The sequence below is a fragment of the Melanerpes formicivorus genome, unplaced genomic scaffold (genome assembly GCF_026170545.1).
Source record: "Melanerpes formicivorus ecotype bairdi unplaced genomic scaffold, bMelFor1.0.p_v2 SCAF_1, whole genome shotgun sequence".
Taxonomy (NCBI): Eukaryota; Metazoa; Chordata; class Aves; order Piciformes; family Picidae; genus Melanerpes; species Melanerpes formicivorus.
The window spans coordinates 35,432,220-35,450,421 of NW_027142353.1; the positions used below are offsets into that span (position 1 = coordinate 35,432,220).

The 18,202-nt window shown below is 45.1% G+C and overlaps 1 protein-coding gene across 6 annotated transcripts in view; it reads right to left on the minus strand.

The window, feature by feature from the left end:
* Positions 1–18,202, minus strand: part of TENM4 (teneurin transmembrane protein 4) — a 736,598-nt gene that overhangs the window by 116,962 nt on the left and 601,434 nt on the right. For all 6 annotated transcript variants that reach the window (XM_068140091.1, XM_068140118.1, XM_068140125.1 and 3 more), the window contains one exon: positions 17,100–17,316. In XM_068140091.1, coding sequence (XP_067996192.1) covers positions 17,100–17,316 — 217 coding nt within the window. The remainder of the gene's footprint in view (positions 1–17,099; positions 17,317–18,202) is intronic.

An 18,202-nucleotide genomic window follows, 5' to 3' on the forward strand; every position in this document is an offset into this window, starting at 1 on the left:
ACAGTGGGAAGCTGGGATACAAATCATTAATTAGGCTGAGCTGAAAAGCTCACCAATAAGGGCAGCACCAGAATGCCACTGTCAGTCTGACAAAGGGACTAAATGCACTGACATTTGACCAAGTCCCAGACAGGGACCTGGTAAAGTGGCACTGACAGACATGGTTTTGCAACAGACCCTGCCACTCATCTTTCTGAGCAGCTGATGGAGTGGAAGACTCATGAGAAAAAGAGCAGGGAATGAAGAGTGAAGTTGTCAAGAGCTCTGATCAGGCTTAATAAGGGAAAGTCAATTCTAAGTTGCTTGCAGTAAGAAACAGTTTCTGCTGTTTTTGTTTAGCCTACACACTGAAGATATTTATAAGTGCCTATAACAGAAAATTCAGGAGATGCTGATGATTCTTTATGTAGGTATGGTCATTAGGTGTTAACTTTTTGCAAGTCTTTTAGATATTCTACAAGACACACAGTAAAACTAACTGGTTTAAAATGCTTCAGTGAAATCCCTTCCCTTAAACTCTGTAAGCAAGGACAGGGGAGAAAGGAACAAAATGCTCAGATACTTTTACAAATGTGGCTTATGAAGTTGGCATTTAAAGACCAAGAGGAAAGTGCTCATTAATCAAGATTTGCAATGGCACCTCTAGATACAGATTTTATCTTGTCTCTTTAGATATGGTCTAACCTGACTATCAAAACGGTGAGTCTTCTTCATCTGATATTTTCAGTACCCATGAGAAAGCTTGGTTTTATGACTAGCTGATGCTCAGTTTCTCAAACTCCACACTTCATGGATCAGATTCCGTTCTGTCCAGGAAGACTTACAAAATGCAATTGTAGCTGAGCCAAAAGAAGAAGGTATCTTTATTGACGACAGTTTAGTCAAAAAAATGTAGTACCTCCTGAAGACCACCTCTGCTTCTAGAAAAACCATGATCAAATGATTATTGCTTTCAAACCAATTCCCTCTCAGCTCCACTCCTGCAAGACTCAGGCCCATATTGCTTTGAAAACTTCTCCCAAGATCTGAACCTCATTCACCTACTCACATACTCAATGTGTGTCCTTTTTCTCTTTATGAAAGCACAATCCTTCTCTTTGATCTACCAAGCAATCCTGCCACTGTTGGAAAGAGATGCCACTTCTGCCATCCAAAACATCTTGGCTCTATGTGCCTCATTGACTCACTATTTCTGCATTCCAAGATGTCTCAGTTGAGATATAATGGCAAGGTGGGAGGATAAGGGATATAGGAAGGCTGCTCAGCAAGCAGGAAACAAAGAAGGAAAGACACTAATGCTGGTCTGTGAAATAATAAAACTGGCTCAAACTCTACTATTTAAGTGAAAGTATTTTAGAACTGAGTATTGTAGGAAATGCAACACATAATAAAGTTGAGCTGTGCTTTACTGCAAAGTTTTAATGAAGAATCCTTTTATTTACAATGTAGTTGACTAAGTAATGCCTTAGAAGTTGATGATTCTCTCCTTTACCTCAGTACAACCAGAGAAACGTGTTCTTCCTTTGCACAAGATCTGAAGAAACAGAATCATGTTCCCTTTGTTTTTTAGGGTCTGTAAAATCCAAGTCAAGTGTTCAGTAGCTTCTAAGGTGCAAAATAATTTTTCCACCTGATATTAATATGCTCATTCCATAATTGTTCAGAAGTGATCCCATAACCGTTATTTCTGTGAGGGGTAAAAAATTTAAGGTGTAGTAACTTTCAGAATTGAATAATGAGCTCATGTTAAGTCTTCCCCCAAACCATCTGCAGAACTTACCAGTTCTGTATTATTCTACTATTTTATATCTGCCATTTATTTTGTGGCCACTTTCAGCTCTGCAGAATACCCCAAATAAAATCATTTTCTTCCACTGAACTTGAGGCCCCATGAAAGCAGAACTGAGCAGAACATCAGGAAAAATACATTATTTCCATGTTAACTACAAAGTGAACTCTCTTTCTGATGATCTTACAGAAAATACTTTAACTACATGTAAGATATCTACAGCTTTGCAATGATCCAAAGGAACTATGAGGAAAAGAAAAAGGTGGTTCAATTAAAAAATTATAATGATTGGTATTTTAAAACTGATTTTATGGGTTTTTTTTTCACCTTAGAAGGATTTAACCAATATAACAAGTAAATGTCACACTCAAAGGACAAACTCTTCCTGATACTAAAATGGTTGAAAACTGTAGTAGGATCCAGTTAAGACCCCATAGCAAGAGGTAACTGCCCCCAAGCTGACCTGGCAAGGCAGAACTTCATTGAATCAGTGTAAAGCCAACAGGATCAGCTCACACCAGTTTCCCCTGCAGTTTTAAGTCCTGCCTCACTGGTGAGGTTCCAGGTGACTGGAAATTGGCCAATGCGATTCCCATCCATAAGAAAGGTCAGACGGAGGAACCTGGAAACTACAGGCCAGTCAGCCTGACCTCAGTGCCAGGGAAAATTATGGAGCAGATTATCCTGGCAGCCATAACTGCGCACCTGAAGGATGGCCAAGGGATCAGGTCCAGCCAGCATGGATGTAAATGGATCCTGCCTCTCCAACCTGATCTCCTTCTATAATCCGGTGACCCATTTGGTGGATGTGGGGAGGCCTGTGGATGTGGTCTACCTGGACTTCAGCAAGGCCTATGACACCATCCCCCACAGCAAACTGCTGGCTAAGCTGTCAGCTCATGGCTTGGACCGCAACACTCTGTGCTGGGTTAGGAACTGGCTGGAGGGCTGAGCCCAGAGAGTGGTGGTGAATGGTGCCACATCCAGCTGGCGGCCAGTCACCAGTGGCATCCCCCAGGGATCAGTGCTGAGCCCCATCCTCTTTAACATCTTCATTGATGATCTGGATGAAGGGATTGAGTCAGTCATCAGCAAATCTGCAGACGGCACCAAGCTGGGAGCAGATGTTGGTCAGCTAGAGGGTGGAAGGGCTCTGCAGAGGGACCTCAACTGACTGGACAGATGGGCAGAGTCCAAAGGGATGGCATTCAACAAGTCCAAGTGCTGGGTGCTGCACTTTGGCCACAGCAACCCCATGCAGAGCTACAGGCTGGGGTCAGAGTGGCTGGAGAGCTCCCAAACAGAGAGGGACCTGGGGGTGCTGATTGACAGATGCCTAAACATGAGCCAGCAGTGTGCCCAGGTGGCCAAGAAGGCCAATGGCATCCTGGCCTGTATCAAGAATAGTGTGGCCAGCAGGAGCAGGAAGTCATTTTGCCCCTGTACACTGCATTGGTTAGGCCACACCTTGAGTCCTGTGTCCAGTTCTGGGCCCTTCAGTTTAAGAAGGACATTGAGACACTTGAATGTGTCCAGAGAAGGGCAACAAGGCTGGGGAGAGGCCTTGAGCACAAGCCCTATGAGGAGAGGCTGAGGGAGCTGGGATTGTTTAGCCTGGAGAAGAGGAGGCTCAGGGGAGACCTCATTGCTCTCTATAACTACCTGAAATTGTAGCCAGGAAGGGGTTGGTCTCTTCTCTCAATCAACCAGCACCAGAACAAGGGGACACAGTCTCAAGCTGCACCAGGGGAAGTTTAGGCTCGAGGAGAGGAGAAAGTTCTTCATGGAGAGAATCATTGGCCATTGGAATGGGCTGCCCAGGGAGGTGGTGGAGTCACCATCCCTGGAGGTGTTCAAGAGGGGATTGGACGTGGCACTTGGTGCCATGGTCTAGTCATGAGGTCTGTGGTGACAGGTTGGACTTGATGATCTTTGAGGTCTCTTCCAACCTTGGTGATACTGTGATACTGTAAAGGGGATTTTGCATAGACTGAGGGGTGCTCTCCAGATCGGTCTATAGTCAGCAAATCTTGGCAGAATCAAAGAATGGTCTGAGTGTGAAGGGACCTCCAAAGGTCATCTAGTCCAACCCCCTCTACCGTGAGCAGGGACATCCTCAACTAGTTCAGATTGCCGATAGTGCTGTTGAGACTGACCACAAATATCTCAACTCCCTCCCTGGGCAATCTGTTCCAGTATTCCACTACTCTTACGGTAAGGAACTTGTTCCTAAACTACCCTCATGGTAAAGAAGTGAGGCAGCAAATAGCTGGGGGCAGAAAACTTTTTGCAGAGTAAATATGCTAGGGTCCCACATGAGAATCATTACACCACTGAGTGGGTATTAAATTTTAAGAAGCCTTAAGCTGTAATGAAATAATCAAATCTCTCCATTGAACAGGACATGTAGTTCCTGGTGATGTTATTATACTGGAAGGAGCTACTGACTCAGCTCAGAGTTACCACTCCTGACACATCCATCAACGAGCGATGTAAAACAATGGGCATGTGGACTGCTGATTTTCAAGAGGAACAGACCTTGAATATTGAATTAATATTAATCAAATATCTGCAATGCCAGAGCCAAGAGAATGCATCAGCATCACACATTAGTTTAGACTCCTAAAACCAAACACATCAGCATGTGTGTAATCTGTGAGGCACTTAACTCATTAGAGTTTTGTTTTTCTGCTTGGAAGCTTTGAAAGCTTAACTTTTACTTTCTGCATGCTCCAAGGTACAGGTATCATGCCTGAGACCTTTTAATCCCAGGTAATGGATGGTGCAGCATTTAAATCAGCTGCCTTTCCTGATCCTGGAAGCATGCCGAAATCACACCAGGAAGAATCTCAAAGAGCTTCAAACTGAAGAGTTTGTGCTTCATAATAAATATCCAATGGTTTTTACTATTTGTTAAAACTTGCACTCCAGCATCTCTAATGCCTGTGCATAGGACTTCCTTCTACTGCCACATATGAAAGTGGAATACAATTACAATGTGGTTAGTAGCCAGCAGGTCAAGAGAAGTAATTCTCCTCCTCTACTCTGGTGAGACCCTACCTGCAGTGCTGTATCCAGCTCCAGGGTCCTCAGCACAGGAAAGACATGGACCTGTTGGAGCAGATCCAGGGAAGGCCACAAAAATAATCAGAAGGCTGCAATACCTCTGCTATGAGGACAGGCTGAGGGAGTTGGGATTGCTCAGCCTGGAGAAAAGAAGGCTTTGGTGAGACCTTATTGTAGGCTTTTGGTACTGAAAGAGAACCTATGAGAGAGTGATGGAGACAGACTTCTGGCAGGGCCTGCTGTGACAAGACAAGAGATGGTTTTAAACTAAAAGAAGGGGGATTTAGACTTGACAAAAGGAAGATTTTTTCTTCACAATGAGGGTTGTGAAACACTGGCCCAGGCTGCCCAGAGAAATGGTAGATGCTTTATCCTTGGAAACATTCCAGGCTGGGTTGGACAGGGCTCTGAGCAACCTGATCAAGGTGAGATGTCTCCGCTCACTGCAAAGGAGGTGGACTAGATAACCTTTAAAGGTCCCTTCTCACTCAAACCATTCTATGATTACACTGTTATGGAAAAAAAAAATAAATCATTAGTATGGATGGGAACTTTGCTTTTATAGGAGAAACGTTGGGAGAAACCTCACAAACTGGAAATAAGCAGGTGCATATATTGAATTGGCAACTCAAAGTCACTTCAAGCAGAAATAATTTCATACTATATAAATATAAAATAAAACTAAAAAAGGAACACTGAAAATATATATCATTATATGACCTGTATACTGAAAACCTAAGTTTTAAAAGTATGCTTTCATGTGCTTAAAAGGAATAATTACCAAAATGAAAAACACCAAGTCACTGAAAATTCCTTGTTATTTCCCTCTATTTCAGGCCAAGGGATCAGGCCCAGCCAGCATGGATTTAGGAAGGGCAGGTCCTGCCTGACCAACCTGATCTCCTTCTATGATCAGGTGACTGCCTGGTGGATGTGGAGGCCTGTGGATGTGGTCTACCTGGACCTCAGCAAGGCCTTTGATACCATCCCCCATAGCAAACTCCTGGCCAAGCTGTCAGCTCGTGGCTTGCATGGGAGCACGCTGCATTGGGTTAGGAACTGGCTGGAGGGCTGAGCCCAGAGAGTGATGGTGAATGGTGCCACAGCCAGCTGGCGGTCAGTCACTAGTGGTGTGCCCCAAGGATCAGTGCTGGGCCCTGTGCACTTTAATGTGGCAATGCCAGCGATGAGCAGTGTGAGCAATCTGGCAGTGCAGGCCTAGAGCCTGACATGGTGGTAGGCCATGCTCAGCCTAAGTGCAGAGCCAGCTAGCAGTGGAGCAAAACAGTGCTGTGCCTGCAGCATGTAACTAAACCAAGACACTGGTAGCTATAAACATGGACAGTTATCTTGGGACAACAGGACATGCACCTGCATCAACAACCTCGTTGTGTCGTTAGTAGTTGGACCAATAATCTGTAATAGTGCAATGTGTGGTCACTCAGAGGGAACCAATGGAGCCATGCCAACAGGGCACTCCGAGTTTATATAAGTTGTAGCAGTTGCCTTGCTACGCACTTCTGCCTTTCCTGTCTCCTGTTTCTTCTTCACTTTACTGTGCTATACTTGCACTACAGGCCTGCTCCATAGGCCTGCACCATCGGCCTGCAACACTGGAACAATAAAGGAACAATACTCGATCATACTGGTCAGCCGTATTGATTCCTATCTCCATCGTCCGATACTTTAACATCTTTATTGATGATCTGGATGAGGGCATTGAGTCAGTCATCAGTAAATTTGCGAACAACACCAAGCTGGGGGCAGGAGTTGATCTGCTGGAGGGTAGAGAGGCTCTGCAGAGGGACCTTGACAGGTTGGACAGATGGGCAGAGTCCAACATCTTGAGATTGAACACATCCAAGTGCTGGGTTCTGCACATCGGCCACAGCAACCCCATGCAGAGCTACAGGCTGGGGTCAGAGTGGCTGGAGAGCTCCCAAACAGAGAGGGACCTGGGGGTACTGGTCGATGGTAGGCTGAACATGAGCCTGCAGTGTGCCCAGGCAGCCAACAGGGCCAATGGCATCCTGGCCTGCATCAGGAACAGTGTGGCCAGCAGGAGCAGGGAGGTCATTCTGCCCCTGCATACTGCACTGGTTAGGCCGCACCTCGAGTACTGTGTCCAGTTCTGGGCCCCCCAGTTTAGGAAGGAGGTTGACTTGCTGGAATGAGTCCAGAGAAGGGCAACAAAGTTGGTGAGGGGTTTGGAACACAAGCCCTACGAGGAAAGACTGAGGGAGCTGGGGTTGCTTAGCCTGGAGAGGAGGAGACTCAGGGGTGACCTTATTACTCTCTACAGCTACCTGAAGGGAGGTTGTAGACAGGCGGATGTTGGTCTCTTCTCCCAGGCACCCAGTACCAGAACAAGAGGACACAGTCTCAGGCTGCGCCAGGGGAGGTTCAGGTTGGATGTTAGGAAGAAGTTCTATACAGAAAGAGTGATTGCTCATTGGAATGGGCTGCCCAAGGAGGTGGTGGAATCGCCGTCATTGGAGGTTTTCAGAAGGAGACTTGATGGGGTGCTTGGCGCCATGGGTTAGTTGTTTAGGTGGGTTGGATTGGTTGAAGGGCTGGACGCGATGATCGTGAAGGTCTCTTCCAACCTGGTTTATTCTATATCTAATTCTATATCTAAAAGTAGTTCATTTAAGCAGGAAAGAACAAAATCAGAATGATCTCTTTGGAAGACAGCAATGCTGGGAAGGAGAAGGTTTGGAAAGGTGTTGGGTTAGTTTGTTTTAAAATACAGGAGGAAGAAATGACCCTATTCCCATCAATGTAGGTCAATGTAGGTACCATGTTGTGCCATGGTTGTCTAGTATCTCTCACTCAGTCTTAAACAGACGGTGCATTTATCTTTCAAAGCTGCCCTAACTTTTAGAGCTGCTGTGTCCCATGGGCTCCTGCCTTTCAGTAGGTGCATCCAGCCCATGGCATTTCACTGCCAGCCCAACAGAGCCACATTCTCCTGCAGCCAGGCCAGAGCTGTAGGCTAGATCAGCCAAATCAGAAAAAATCATCAGAAAGCTCACTTCATGAGTGTGGGTTTCTTGAGTTCTTTGGCTAGAAAAGCACCATTTCTTACTTTGCTGTATCAAACCTACACTTTTATTGAAGGAAAAAGTACAGAAAAGAAAAAGCACTACGGTTTCTCTGTGAAGAAACCTCAGGAAGATCTGCTGGGGTGAACCTGCAGCCTTCCAGATGTGGGAAGAAATGGGTGAAAGGAAAAGAGAAGGTGCTTTGAACGTCTTCCTTCAAGGTTACTAAGGTAATATTCTTTTAAACAATTCAGAACTGAGGCAGGTGGGTGGATCAACAAAATGTTTTGAAATCCATTTTGATCCTACCCTATTCTCTTGTTCTTTGGCCATGATCAGTACTCACAGTTCTTGTTTTGATGGGGCTTGGGATTAATGTTTTTTTATTGTTAAACTGCATCAATTTAGTTACAGTAAAGTAGTGCACACAAGCATTTATAGTACGCCTGCATATCTTGGTGCAACAGTGCTCCCTCTCCACTAAGGATCTCTAAGATAAATTGTACAGCCTGGAACATGGCAAGGACACAGGGAGATGGCACTTTGCTCTGGTGAGACTTCACCTGGAGTACTGCATCCAGGTCTGGAGCCTTCAATATAGGAAGGACATGGACCTGATGGATCAGGTCCAGAGAAGGGCCATAAAAATTATCTGGGGGGCTGGAGCACCTCTGCTACAAGGACAGGCTGAGGAAGCTGGGGTTGCTCAGCAGAGAGAGAAGGCGGCTCTGGTAAGACCTAATAAAGGCATTCCAGTACCTGCAGGGGGCCTACAGAGAAGGATGGAGAGACTGTTTACAAAGGCCTGCAGTGACAGGATGAAGGACAATGGCTTCCAACTAAAGAACTATGCTGGGTTACACCCACCTTGGGGTGGGGGGAGGGTTGCAAGAGCCCTGCTTCCCCCGGGGGACAAAAGAAACCTGATCCAGGTGGACTTGGCTTCCCCCTCCCAGGGGGAGCGGTCCCCCAGGTCTAAGTTGGTCTGTTCCACTTCTCTTTCCTATCCAGCAAGACTATAAAGGGGAGGGCATGGCAGACATCTTTCTCTTTGCTCCTGTCTCACCTGTTCTAAAGGACCAACAACTGCTGCTAGCATCCTGGTTCTGCCATGTGGTCGTGTCTGGTCTTCTCCCTGCCGCGTCCATGCTTCTCTAAATGACTGAAATCCACATACATCGAGGGAGGTACAAGGCCATCCAAATTTGGTTTTGTACATTTTCCTATTCATCCTTATTCCTTACCCTTGTAAACCCTCCCTGTTACTGTTTTTTATATATATATATATATATATATACATATTGTTAAAAAATTTACTTCTCCTACTTCCAAACTGACTCCAGATTATTTTTTTGGGAGATTTAGTAGATTTTTTGGTAGTCTCTTCAGGGGTGGGGGGATGATTTCTCAGTTTCTTGCTACCATCTGAATTCTTAAACTCCATCTAAGGCTCAAACCACTACAAGAACAGGTTCAGAGGGATGTTAGGAACAGGTTCTTTACTATGAGGGTGGTGGAACACTAGAACAGGTTGCCCAGGGAGATGGTTGGGGGCCTATCCCTGGAGATATTCAAGGTGGGGCTACGGACAACCTGATCTAGCTGAGAATGCCCCTGCTTACTGCAGAGGGGTGTTGGACTAGATAATCTTCAGAGGTCCCTTCCAACCCAGACCATTCTATGATTCTATGACAGAATCACAGAATGGTTTTGGTTGGAAGGGGCCTTAAACATCATCTAATTCTAGCCCTCTGACACAGGCAGGGACATCTTCCACTAGACCAGGTGACTGGCCAACCTGGCCTTGAACACTGTCAGAGTACACAACTCTGGGCAACCTGTTCCAGACAAGTTTTCAGATACCACTAGGGGACAAAAAAAAAAAGGTGCACATTTAATTCTGATTAGAATTTTAAACAATGTAAAAGCTAACTACTTTTTGTACAGGCTACTGACATGTGGGAAACAAGGGACTACTCACTGTTGCAACTAATACCAGATTCTTCTCTCTGATGTTTCTTTATAGCTCAGCTTATTATTCATAGCTGCCTGTTTAATGGGGATAATACTGCTGGCAGCAAGTAGATATACATAACCTTTCCCAGAATAACGGGTATAAAGCAGACCTACTTAAAACTCACTTAATTTCAAGGATTTTTGACCAAAAAAAAATATGCCAATTCTGCACAGGATTAAAGTACCTCAGGAAACCATATGTCAACACCTAACATGAAAGACTGTGTGGATCAGGACTTCAGCATGTTCTTGCAGTTTTCTGACTCTGTCCCTCAAGAGAAAACAAATATATCAGGTGTCCTACTTGAAAGCCAACAACTTGACACCACTGCATCTTGTGCTGCTCCTTATGGTGATGGACAACTAAGGATGGCTTAAAAACACAAAGCAAACAGCAAGAGTAAGTGGTTTCAAAATCAATAGAAGAACGATCAAGTAGCAGAAGAGTACTTGTTATCTCTTCATCAAAATGATGTGAAAAGACATGCCGTGCATTCAGAATTTAATTTAGCTACTTGCTTTATCATCATAAACACTCATTTCAATATGGACAAGATTTTATTTTTCTTTCCAAAACATGAATAATATATAACTGCTGGTATTTTGGAGGAGACAAGGTCTTTACCTTTATCCATCAGGGTAATTTATCATTGTCTTTCTTTTTCTTCTGCAGTGGTGAGAGAGCTTTTCAGCTCAGCTTGTTCTTAAAAAGCTGTAGTGTAATTCAATAATAAATTCACTCAAAGGCTAGCTGTCACAAGGCATTCATTTACATGTATCCATTAGGTGATCTGCACTGCTGTTCTCTCTAAAGGGTAGCTAAGCTGGGTTTCTGAAGCCTGGGAAATATATTGCTCAGATATTCAATCACCTCCTCCATGCTGCTACCACTTCTGCACAGGCCAGACAGGAATGTAAATGTGCTGTGGTTCCCCCGAGCATGATAATCAGCCAGCCATGACCTGGTAAAGCCCTGAGGAACAGGCTGTGGTTCCTGACCTGAATGATGAGTGTGCCTGTGCCACAGGTGTCTCTGCAGGACATCAAACGTGCAGGAGACAGAGGCTTTTTTTTTCTCACTGTGATGGTTATGGAACACTGGAACAGGCTGCCCAGGGGGTTGTGGAGTTTCCCTCTCTGGAGATATTCAAGACTTGCCTGGATGTGTTCCTGTGTGACCTGGTCTAGGTGATCCTGCTTAGGCAGGGGGGTTGGACTGGATGATCTTTTGAAGTCCCTTCCAGCCCCTAACATTCTGTGATTCTGTGATTCTGTTCAAGTCACCTTTGTGTTGTTTGCTTGCAGGGGACTGCTCACAGGAAGTAGCATGCATACAACTCCAGTCCTGCCCTATGAGGATGATGATGCCGGAACAAAATCACAGAATAGCAGGGATTGGAAGGGACCTCCGAAGAATGAGTCCAACCTCCCTGTCAAAGCAGGATCACTGAGACAAGTCACACAGGAATGTATCCAGATGGGTCCTGAAAGTCTCTAGAAGTCTCTAGAGAAGGAGACTCCACAAGCTCTCTGGGCAGCCTCTTCCAGTGCTCTGTCACCCTTACAGTAAAGAAGTTTTTCCTCATGTTGAGGTGAAACTTCCTGTGTTCCAGTTTGTACCTCTTGCTACTTGTCCTATCACAAGACACCACTGGAAAGAGACTGGCAGCTTCTTCCTGACACCGACCCTTCAGATATTTGTAAACAATAATGATTCCCTCAGTCTTCTCCAGACTATATAGCCTTTCCTCATAAGAAAGATGCAAGACATCCTCTGCCCATCAATCTACAGTCCTGATCTACACCAAGCAGGACACGACTTCATGAATCAGTGGAAGCAACAGAAGGGAGCGGGCTGTCCTGAGGCAGGATGCTGCAGTCCTCTACCAGAACAAAATTCCCTGCTCTCTCTCCTGCTGGACAAGCTATTGAGCTGGCAGCTGGAAGGACAGATGAAAATGGTTCATCTTGCTCCAGCTGCTGCTGTGATCTTCATGAAGATCCTAAGCAATTCCATGGGTAGGAGGGATATTATCACCTGGCTGCTGTAAGATTAATGGTAGAAGATTCAACACTGAGAACACTGCTGAAGAAAGGTGTGGCAGTTTCAGGCTGTGCCTAGGAAAATTTTCCACAGATTGAGTAGAAAAGTGGTAGAATGTACATAAATGACCATTGGATATAAAAGGGAAAATAATGATAAGGTCTAAATAATCCCATTGGCCTGGTATCTAGTTAGTTGTGTAAACTATCTCTTTCTCTTTTTTTAACTTCTTTGCTCTAGCAGATACTAACTGGTACTTTCTGCTTGGCTGTTGCTGACCTTGGCTGCATTCTTTGTTATGGCTAAGTACTAACAAGCTACCATCTGCTCCTCTTTCTCTTGTCCCATGTACAGGGGGGAAGAGGAGGAAGCTGCTGGTAACCCCCTGGTTTTGTCCAGGGGGGGTCCTGTGTTGTTTATAAATTGTAACAATATGTAAATATTGTATATTTTGTACATATTAATTACATTTGATATTTCTAGATTTTAGTCTGGCAATTTTATTTTGGGGGGTAATTTCAACCCACCACAAAAGGGCATGCCCACACATGCAAATTATCTCATTTGCTCAGACTAACAGGGTTCCAGACAGCTTCAGCCCATACTCCTCCACAGAGCAGTCAGTGTCTGACCAATGCTGAAGCACTGTCATTTCCAGGGTGACAAGAGATGGCTGTTTAAAGGTGCAGCTTTCTAGGTGGTGAAAATAGGCAATTGAAACTATAGAGAGAAGCCAAGCAAGCAGAAAACACTTGTAGTGGTTGGATTTATCCACATCTACAGGATCATTAAGAACTAATACAAACACACAACATCTTTTAAGATCCCAAAAGAGTAACAGCATTTTTAGCAACCCAACACACCAATAAGCCTGGTGCTGTCTCAGGGGAAAAATAAACCTTCTGTTGAGGTCCTTTGCTGTTATTTGTAACTACTTGTGATGAGTCAAGGTATTTAACTTGAGACATGCAACACAATCACAGCTTGAGGTGAGATCTGTAGACCATATTTAGTGATACACACTCTATGCTGATATTTTAAGAATGACAACCTCATAAATCACCATCTCTGCTTAATCCTTTGAGTTAACTTAAACAGAACATGGAGCCCCATTTATTAGTTCCACTACAGCTAATGAAAAGCAATCATTAAACCCATTCCTATTGATTCAAATCTTTGCATGCCCTTACTCTAGCAATCTATATGCCAGATAAACATTTCTGCTAGCAGGTGCTTCTTTTTGAATCCCAAATCTCTTTTTAGCAGGACATCTACAGATGGAAAGTAATTCCTTGTTATCACACAGTATCACAGTATCACCAAGGTTGGAAGAGACCTCAAAGATCATCGAGTCCAACCTGTCACCACAGACCTCATGACTAGACCATGGCACCAAGTGCCACATCCAATCCTCTCTTGAACACCTCCAGGGATGGTGACTCCACCACCTCCCTGGGCAGCACATTTCAATGACTAATGACTCTCTCAGTGAAGAACTTTCTCCTCTCCTCGAGCCTAAACCTCCCCTGGCACAGCTTGAGACTGTGTCCCCTTGTTCTGGAGATCTATCATCAGACCTATGAAACACATGCAACTGTTGCAGGCATTTGTGACCCTAAATGGTGCAGTCTTTCTGCTGGTTCCCTGTTGGCACACCTTGAAGCAAATTCACTGTGTAAATGAAAAATTCCCATTATTTTCACCCACCTCTGTGTGCTGCTGAATGCAAGCAGTCTTTAAAGACAAGCTGTAAATATTTTTAAACAGATATGTGTGAAGACTCTTATGGTTGTATAGAAAAGTACATGAAATGTGTGTCTACCAAAACTCTATCTATCAGAAGGGACACACGTGGACCTGGTGCCAGAGTTGTGTGGAAGGACTTTCAACTGAATTCAGCTCAGGAATTGTAACTCACACTATTACTTAAAAAGAAACTCTACAGGAAGTGGAGAGAAGGACAGGTAGAACAGGGGGTATATAAGGAAGCTGCCCGAGCAGCAAGAGTCCTGGTTAGGAAAGCCAAAGCAGAGTTTGAATTGAATCTAGCCAGGGAGATTAAAGGGAACACTAAGAACTTTTACAGGTATATTAATGGGAAGAAGAAGACTAGGGAAGGTGTGGGCCCCCTCAGAAAGGAAAATGGTGACATGTTCACAAGTGATGAGGAAAAGGCTGAGGTACTCAATAACTTCTTTACCTCAGTCTTCACTGCAAGGGCCTCTAGCCACACTCCTGATGTTATGGAAGTCAAAGCCAGGGACGGGGAGGAAGAACTGCCCATTGTAAGTGCAGATCAGGTTCGTGATCACCTGAAGAACCTGAAAGTGTTCAAGTCCATGGGACCCGACGGGATACACCCCCGGGTACTGAGAGAACTGGCAGATGAGGTTGCTAAGCCCCTCTCTATTATATTTCAAAAGTCATGGCAATCTGGTGAAGTCCCCACAGACTGGAAAAAGGGAAACATTGCCCCCATCTTCAAAAAGAGTAAGAAGCAGGAACCAGGGAACTACAGGCCAGTCAGTCTCACCTCTGTGCCTGGAAAGATCATGGAGCAGATCCTCCTGGAGTCACTACTTGCTCAAAAGAATAGTGAAGAGGTGATTGGGAGCAGTCAGCATGGCTTTGCCAAGGGCAAATCCTGCCTGACCAACCTGGTGGCATTCTATGAGCAGGTGACAAAATTAATAGCTGAGGGGCGAGCAACTGATGTCGTTTACCTGGACCTGAGCAAAGCCTTCGACACTGTCCCACACCACATCCTGGTCTCCAAACTGGTGACACATGGGTTTGATGGGTGGACCACTAGATGGATAAGGAACTGGCTTGATGGTCGCACACAAAGAGTGGCTGTCAATGGCTCCATGTCCCAGTGGAGGCCAGTGACAAGCGGAGTCCCTCAGGGATCAGTCCTGGGACCTGTCTTATTCAACATCTTTGTCAGTGACATGGACAGTGGCATTGAGTGCACCCTCAGCAAGTTTGCTGATGACACCAAGCTGTGTGGTGCAGCAGACACGCTGGAGGGAAGGGAGGCCATCCAGAGGGACCTTGACAGGCTGGAGAGGTGGGCACAGGCCAACCTCATGAGGTTCAATAAGAGCAAGTGCAAGGTCCTGCATCTGGGTCTAGGCAATCCTAGGCACAAGTCCAGGCTGGGCAATAACTGGCTGGAAAGTAGCCCTGAGGAGAGAGACTTGGGGGTGCTGGTGGACAAAAAGCTCAACGTGAGCTCTCAATGTGCACTTGCAGCCCGCAAAGCCAATCAGATCCTGGGCTGCATCAGGAGAAGTGTGGCTAGCAGGTCGAGGGAGGTGATCGTCCCCCTCTACTCAGCCCTGGTGAGACCCCACCTGGAGTACTGTGTCCAGTTCTGGAGCCCCTATTACAAGAGGGATGTGGAGGTGCTGGAGCGTGTCCAGAGAAGGGCCACAAGGATGATCAGAGGGCTGGAGCTCCTCTCCTATGAGGACAGACTGAAGGAGTTGGGGCTGTTCAGTCTGCAGAAGAGAAGGCTCAGAGGTGACCTAATTGTGGCCTTCCAGTATCTGAAGGGGGCCTACAGGAAGGCTGGGGAAGGACTTCTCAGGATCTCAGGTAGTGACAGGACTAGGGGGAATGGAATGAAGCTGGAGGTGGGGAGATTCAGGCTAGATGTGAGGAGGACGTTCTTCACCATGAGAGTGGTGAAACCCTGGAATGTGTTGTCCAGGGAGGTGGTTGAGGCCCCGTCCCTGGAGGTGTTTAAGAGCAGGCTGGATGAGGCTCTGTCCAGCCTGATCTAGTGTGGGGTGTCCCTGCCCATGGCAGGGGGGTTGGAACTAGATGATCCGTGTGGTCCCTTCCAACCCTGAATGAAACTATGAAACTATGAAACTCTAAAAACATCAGAAAAAATGAAATTTTGAGTATAATCTGTTCTATAGTCTGAAGCCTGGTTTTACAGCAAGAAATCACAACAAGTGACAGGAGAGAACTGACTGTGATAACATTTAGTCCAGAGTCTGTACTGTTCAGTATCCAGAACCTTCAGTCTCCAGAATGCTGCTAAAGTACAAGACAGTTTGGCTTTAATCAGAATCACTGTTGTCAGCTTTCTCGGATTCTGAAGGCCCTGGCAGGAAGACAAGTCAGGGAAACTATCACATCATACTGGTGGGCTTCTAAATGGTTCATGTATAAGGTCAGCATGTAGACCACCAAAGGATGCCGACAATGTCCCTTCATGGGAAAGCATTAGTTAAGACCTGGAAGGGCGTGAGAGGCCTGCTGAGATGCAGCTGTTGAAGTAAATACCCATGCAGACATAAGGGTTGTATATTTTCAGTGCCAAGCTATTCACTGCTGTGTGGGAAAGCTGAAAGTAAGCAGCTGACTGAGTGGCATTCAACAGAGTCCAAACCTAAATGATGAGGAATCATCTCCCAGTTCAGGGTCACCACTTCTGAAGGCAACATTCAGGGCAGCCACTGAATGATCTAAGAATCTAACATCCCAGCACATGATTTTAGCAGGATGACTTCCTCTGACAGCCAAGTGTGTCTTTCAGCAAAGAGCTGAGATGCAGTCACAGAAGCAACCTGTGTAAGATTTCTTTGCCAGTTCCTGTTTCTTGATGATTCCAGTGATAATGAACATCTCAGTATTAAAACTAATCTATACTCAAGTTGATTGTTTACATTGCAAATCACTTTGATAGCCCTCCCTAGACTAAGATTTTCTTCAGCTCTTCTGAGTTCTCCAATGGTCACAGTATAGATTACAAATACCATTCTAGTTTCCCCTCTTTTGGCCCTGTCAAAGGAACAAGTTCTGCTCTTGCCACTTATGAGATGCTTCTGGAAAGATGTCTTTTGCTTGAACTAGAAGGTCCCTGCTGAATGGAGGGCTTTCACTCCATGAAATAAGAGAAAGCAGGAAAGATGCAGCTGCCCATTTGTGCTGGGTGAGAAGCATCTTGTCTGTCTGCAAGACATTGCGGATGAGAAGACAGGAGAATCTGACCACAAAACTCTTCAGATATTTGCTTTCCTTAGACAATTTCTGTGCACTGCATCTTGCTGTGGTCCCAAGTCTTAAAATGGTCAAGTGGCTTTACACTTTATCTCTTCCTGAATAAAAACCAAAATTCACTTACCCTCCTTCGAAAGGATTGTCTCCTGGGATGACATGAGTGCTGTCCTTGCCGATCAGGAACTTGATCCGATCGTAGAACGAATGCAAGCTCTGCTGGGAGACAGGGGTTTGGGTCTCCTGGATGATATCCAGAGGGTCTGGGGAGCCGAGGCACAGGGCATTGACGTGGCACAGAGGCTGCAAGCAGCAGTCTGGGTCCATGCAATCCACCAAGCCATCTGTAGAAGGACAAGGAAGATTTCAGAGCAATAGTAAGTAGGGTGCAAGAACTCCTTGCAGTGCAGGCAGAGATTAATTGAGACCAACAGAGAGTAAAGCATGCTCTCTAAAAGTTCCAGTAAAGGACCTCAAATGTGTATTAATATGTAACATTAATATGTACTATATGGAAACACACATATACATGAGATTGGACCCTAAAAAATTACACCACATTTTTGAGGTTAATTCTGGGGTATGCCATTTCACATCTCACTGAGATAACTTCAGAGCCCCAAAAGGTGAATTTTTTCCTATCAATATGCAAACAACTCTTTTACAGTAGTCCTGCTCCCTGTGTAAATCACAGGCACGTTGCATCATACCAAAACTATCACAGCTGCTTTCAGTAGGAATAAATAGTGAATAAAGCCACAGTATCTACCAGGGCTACAGAGAGATCTACACATGCAACACACTAAAGATTCTGCCTTGATAAATGAGAAAGTAAGGGAAATTTTGCTGAGAAGATTTGGTCTCTCTTGGCCTTTGTCACATTTATTCCACACCAACAGATGACCTCAAACTCTCAGGATATAAATCTCACACGTTCAGCAACACTAAATTAGTAATAGCAATAATACAACAGTGGACACACATGAGTAGAGTTTGCCAAGCCTACTCTAGTGAAATGAAGGTTTGCATATCTGTCAGCCATCAAGTGCACAGACAGAACTGCTCCCCTCCCACCACTAGAGCAGCATTCCCCTGTTCATTGTGAGATGCCACTGTTCATTGCAGACAGCTTAGTAAAGAGAGGTGACAGGAAAGGAAATCAAAAAAGATCAGAAGGTTTGACGAAGCATGACATTTAGAAATAAAAAAGTTGTTAGCATGTAGTAGAAA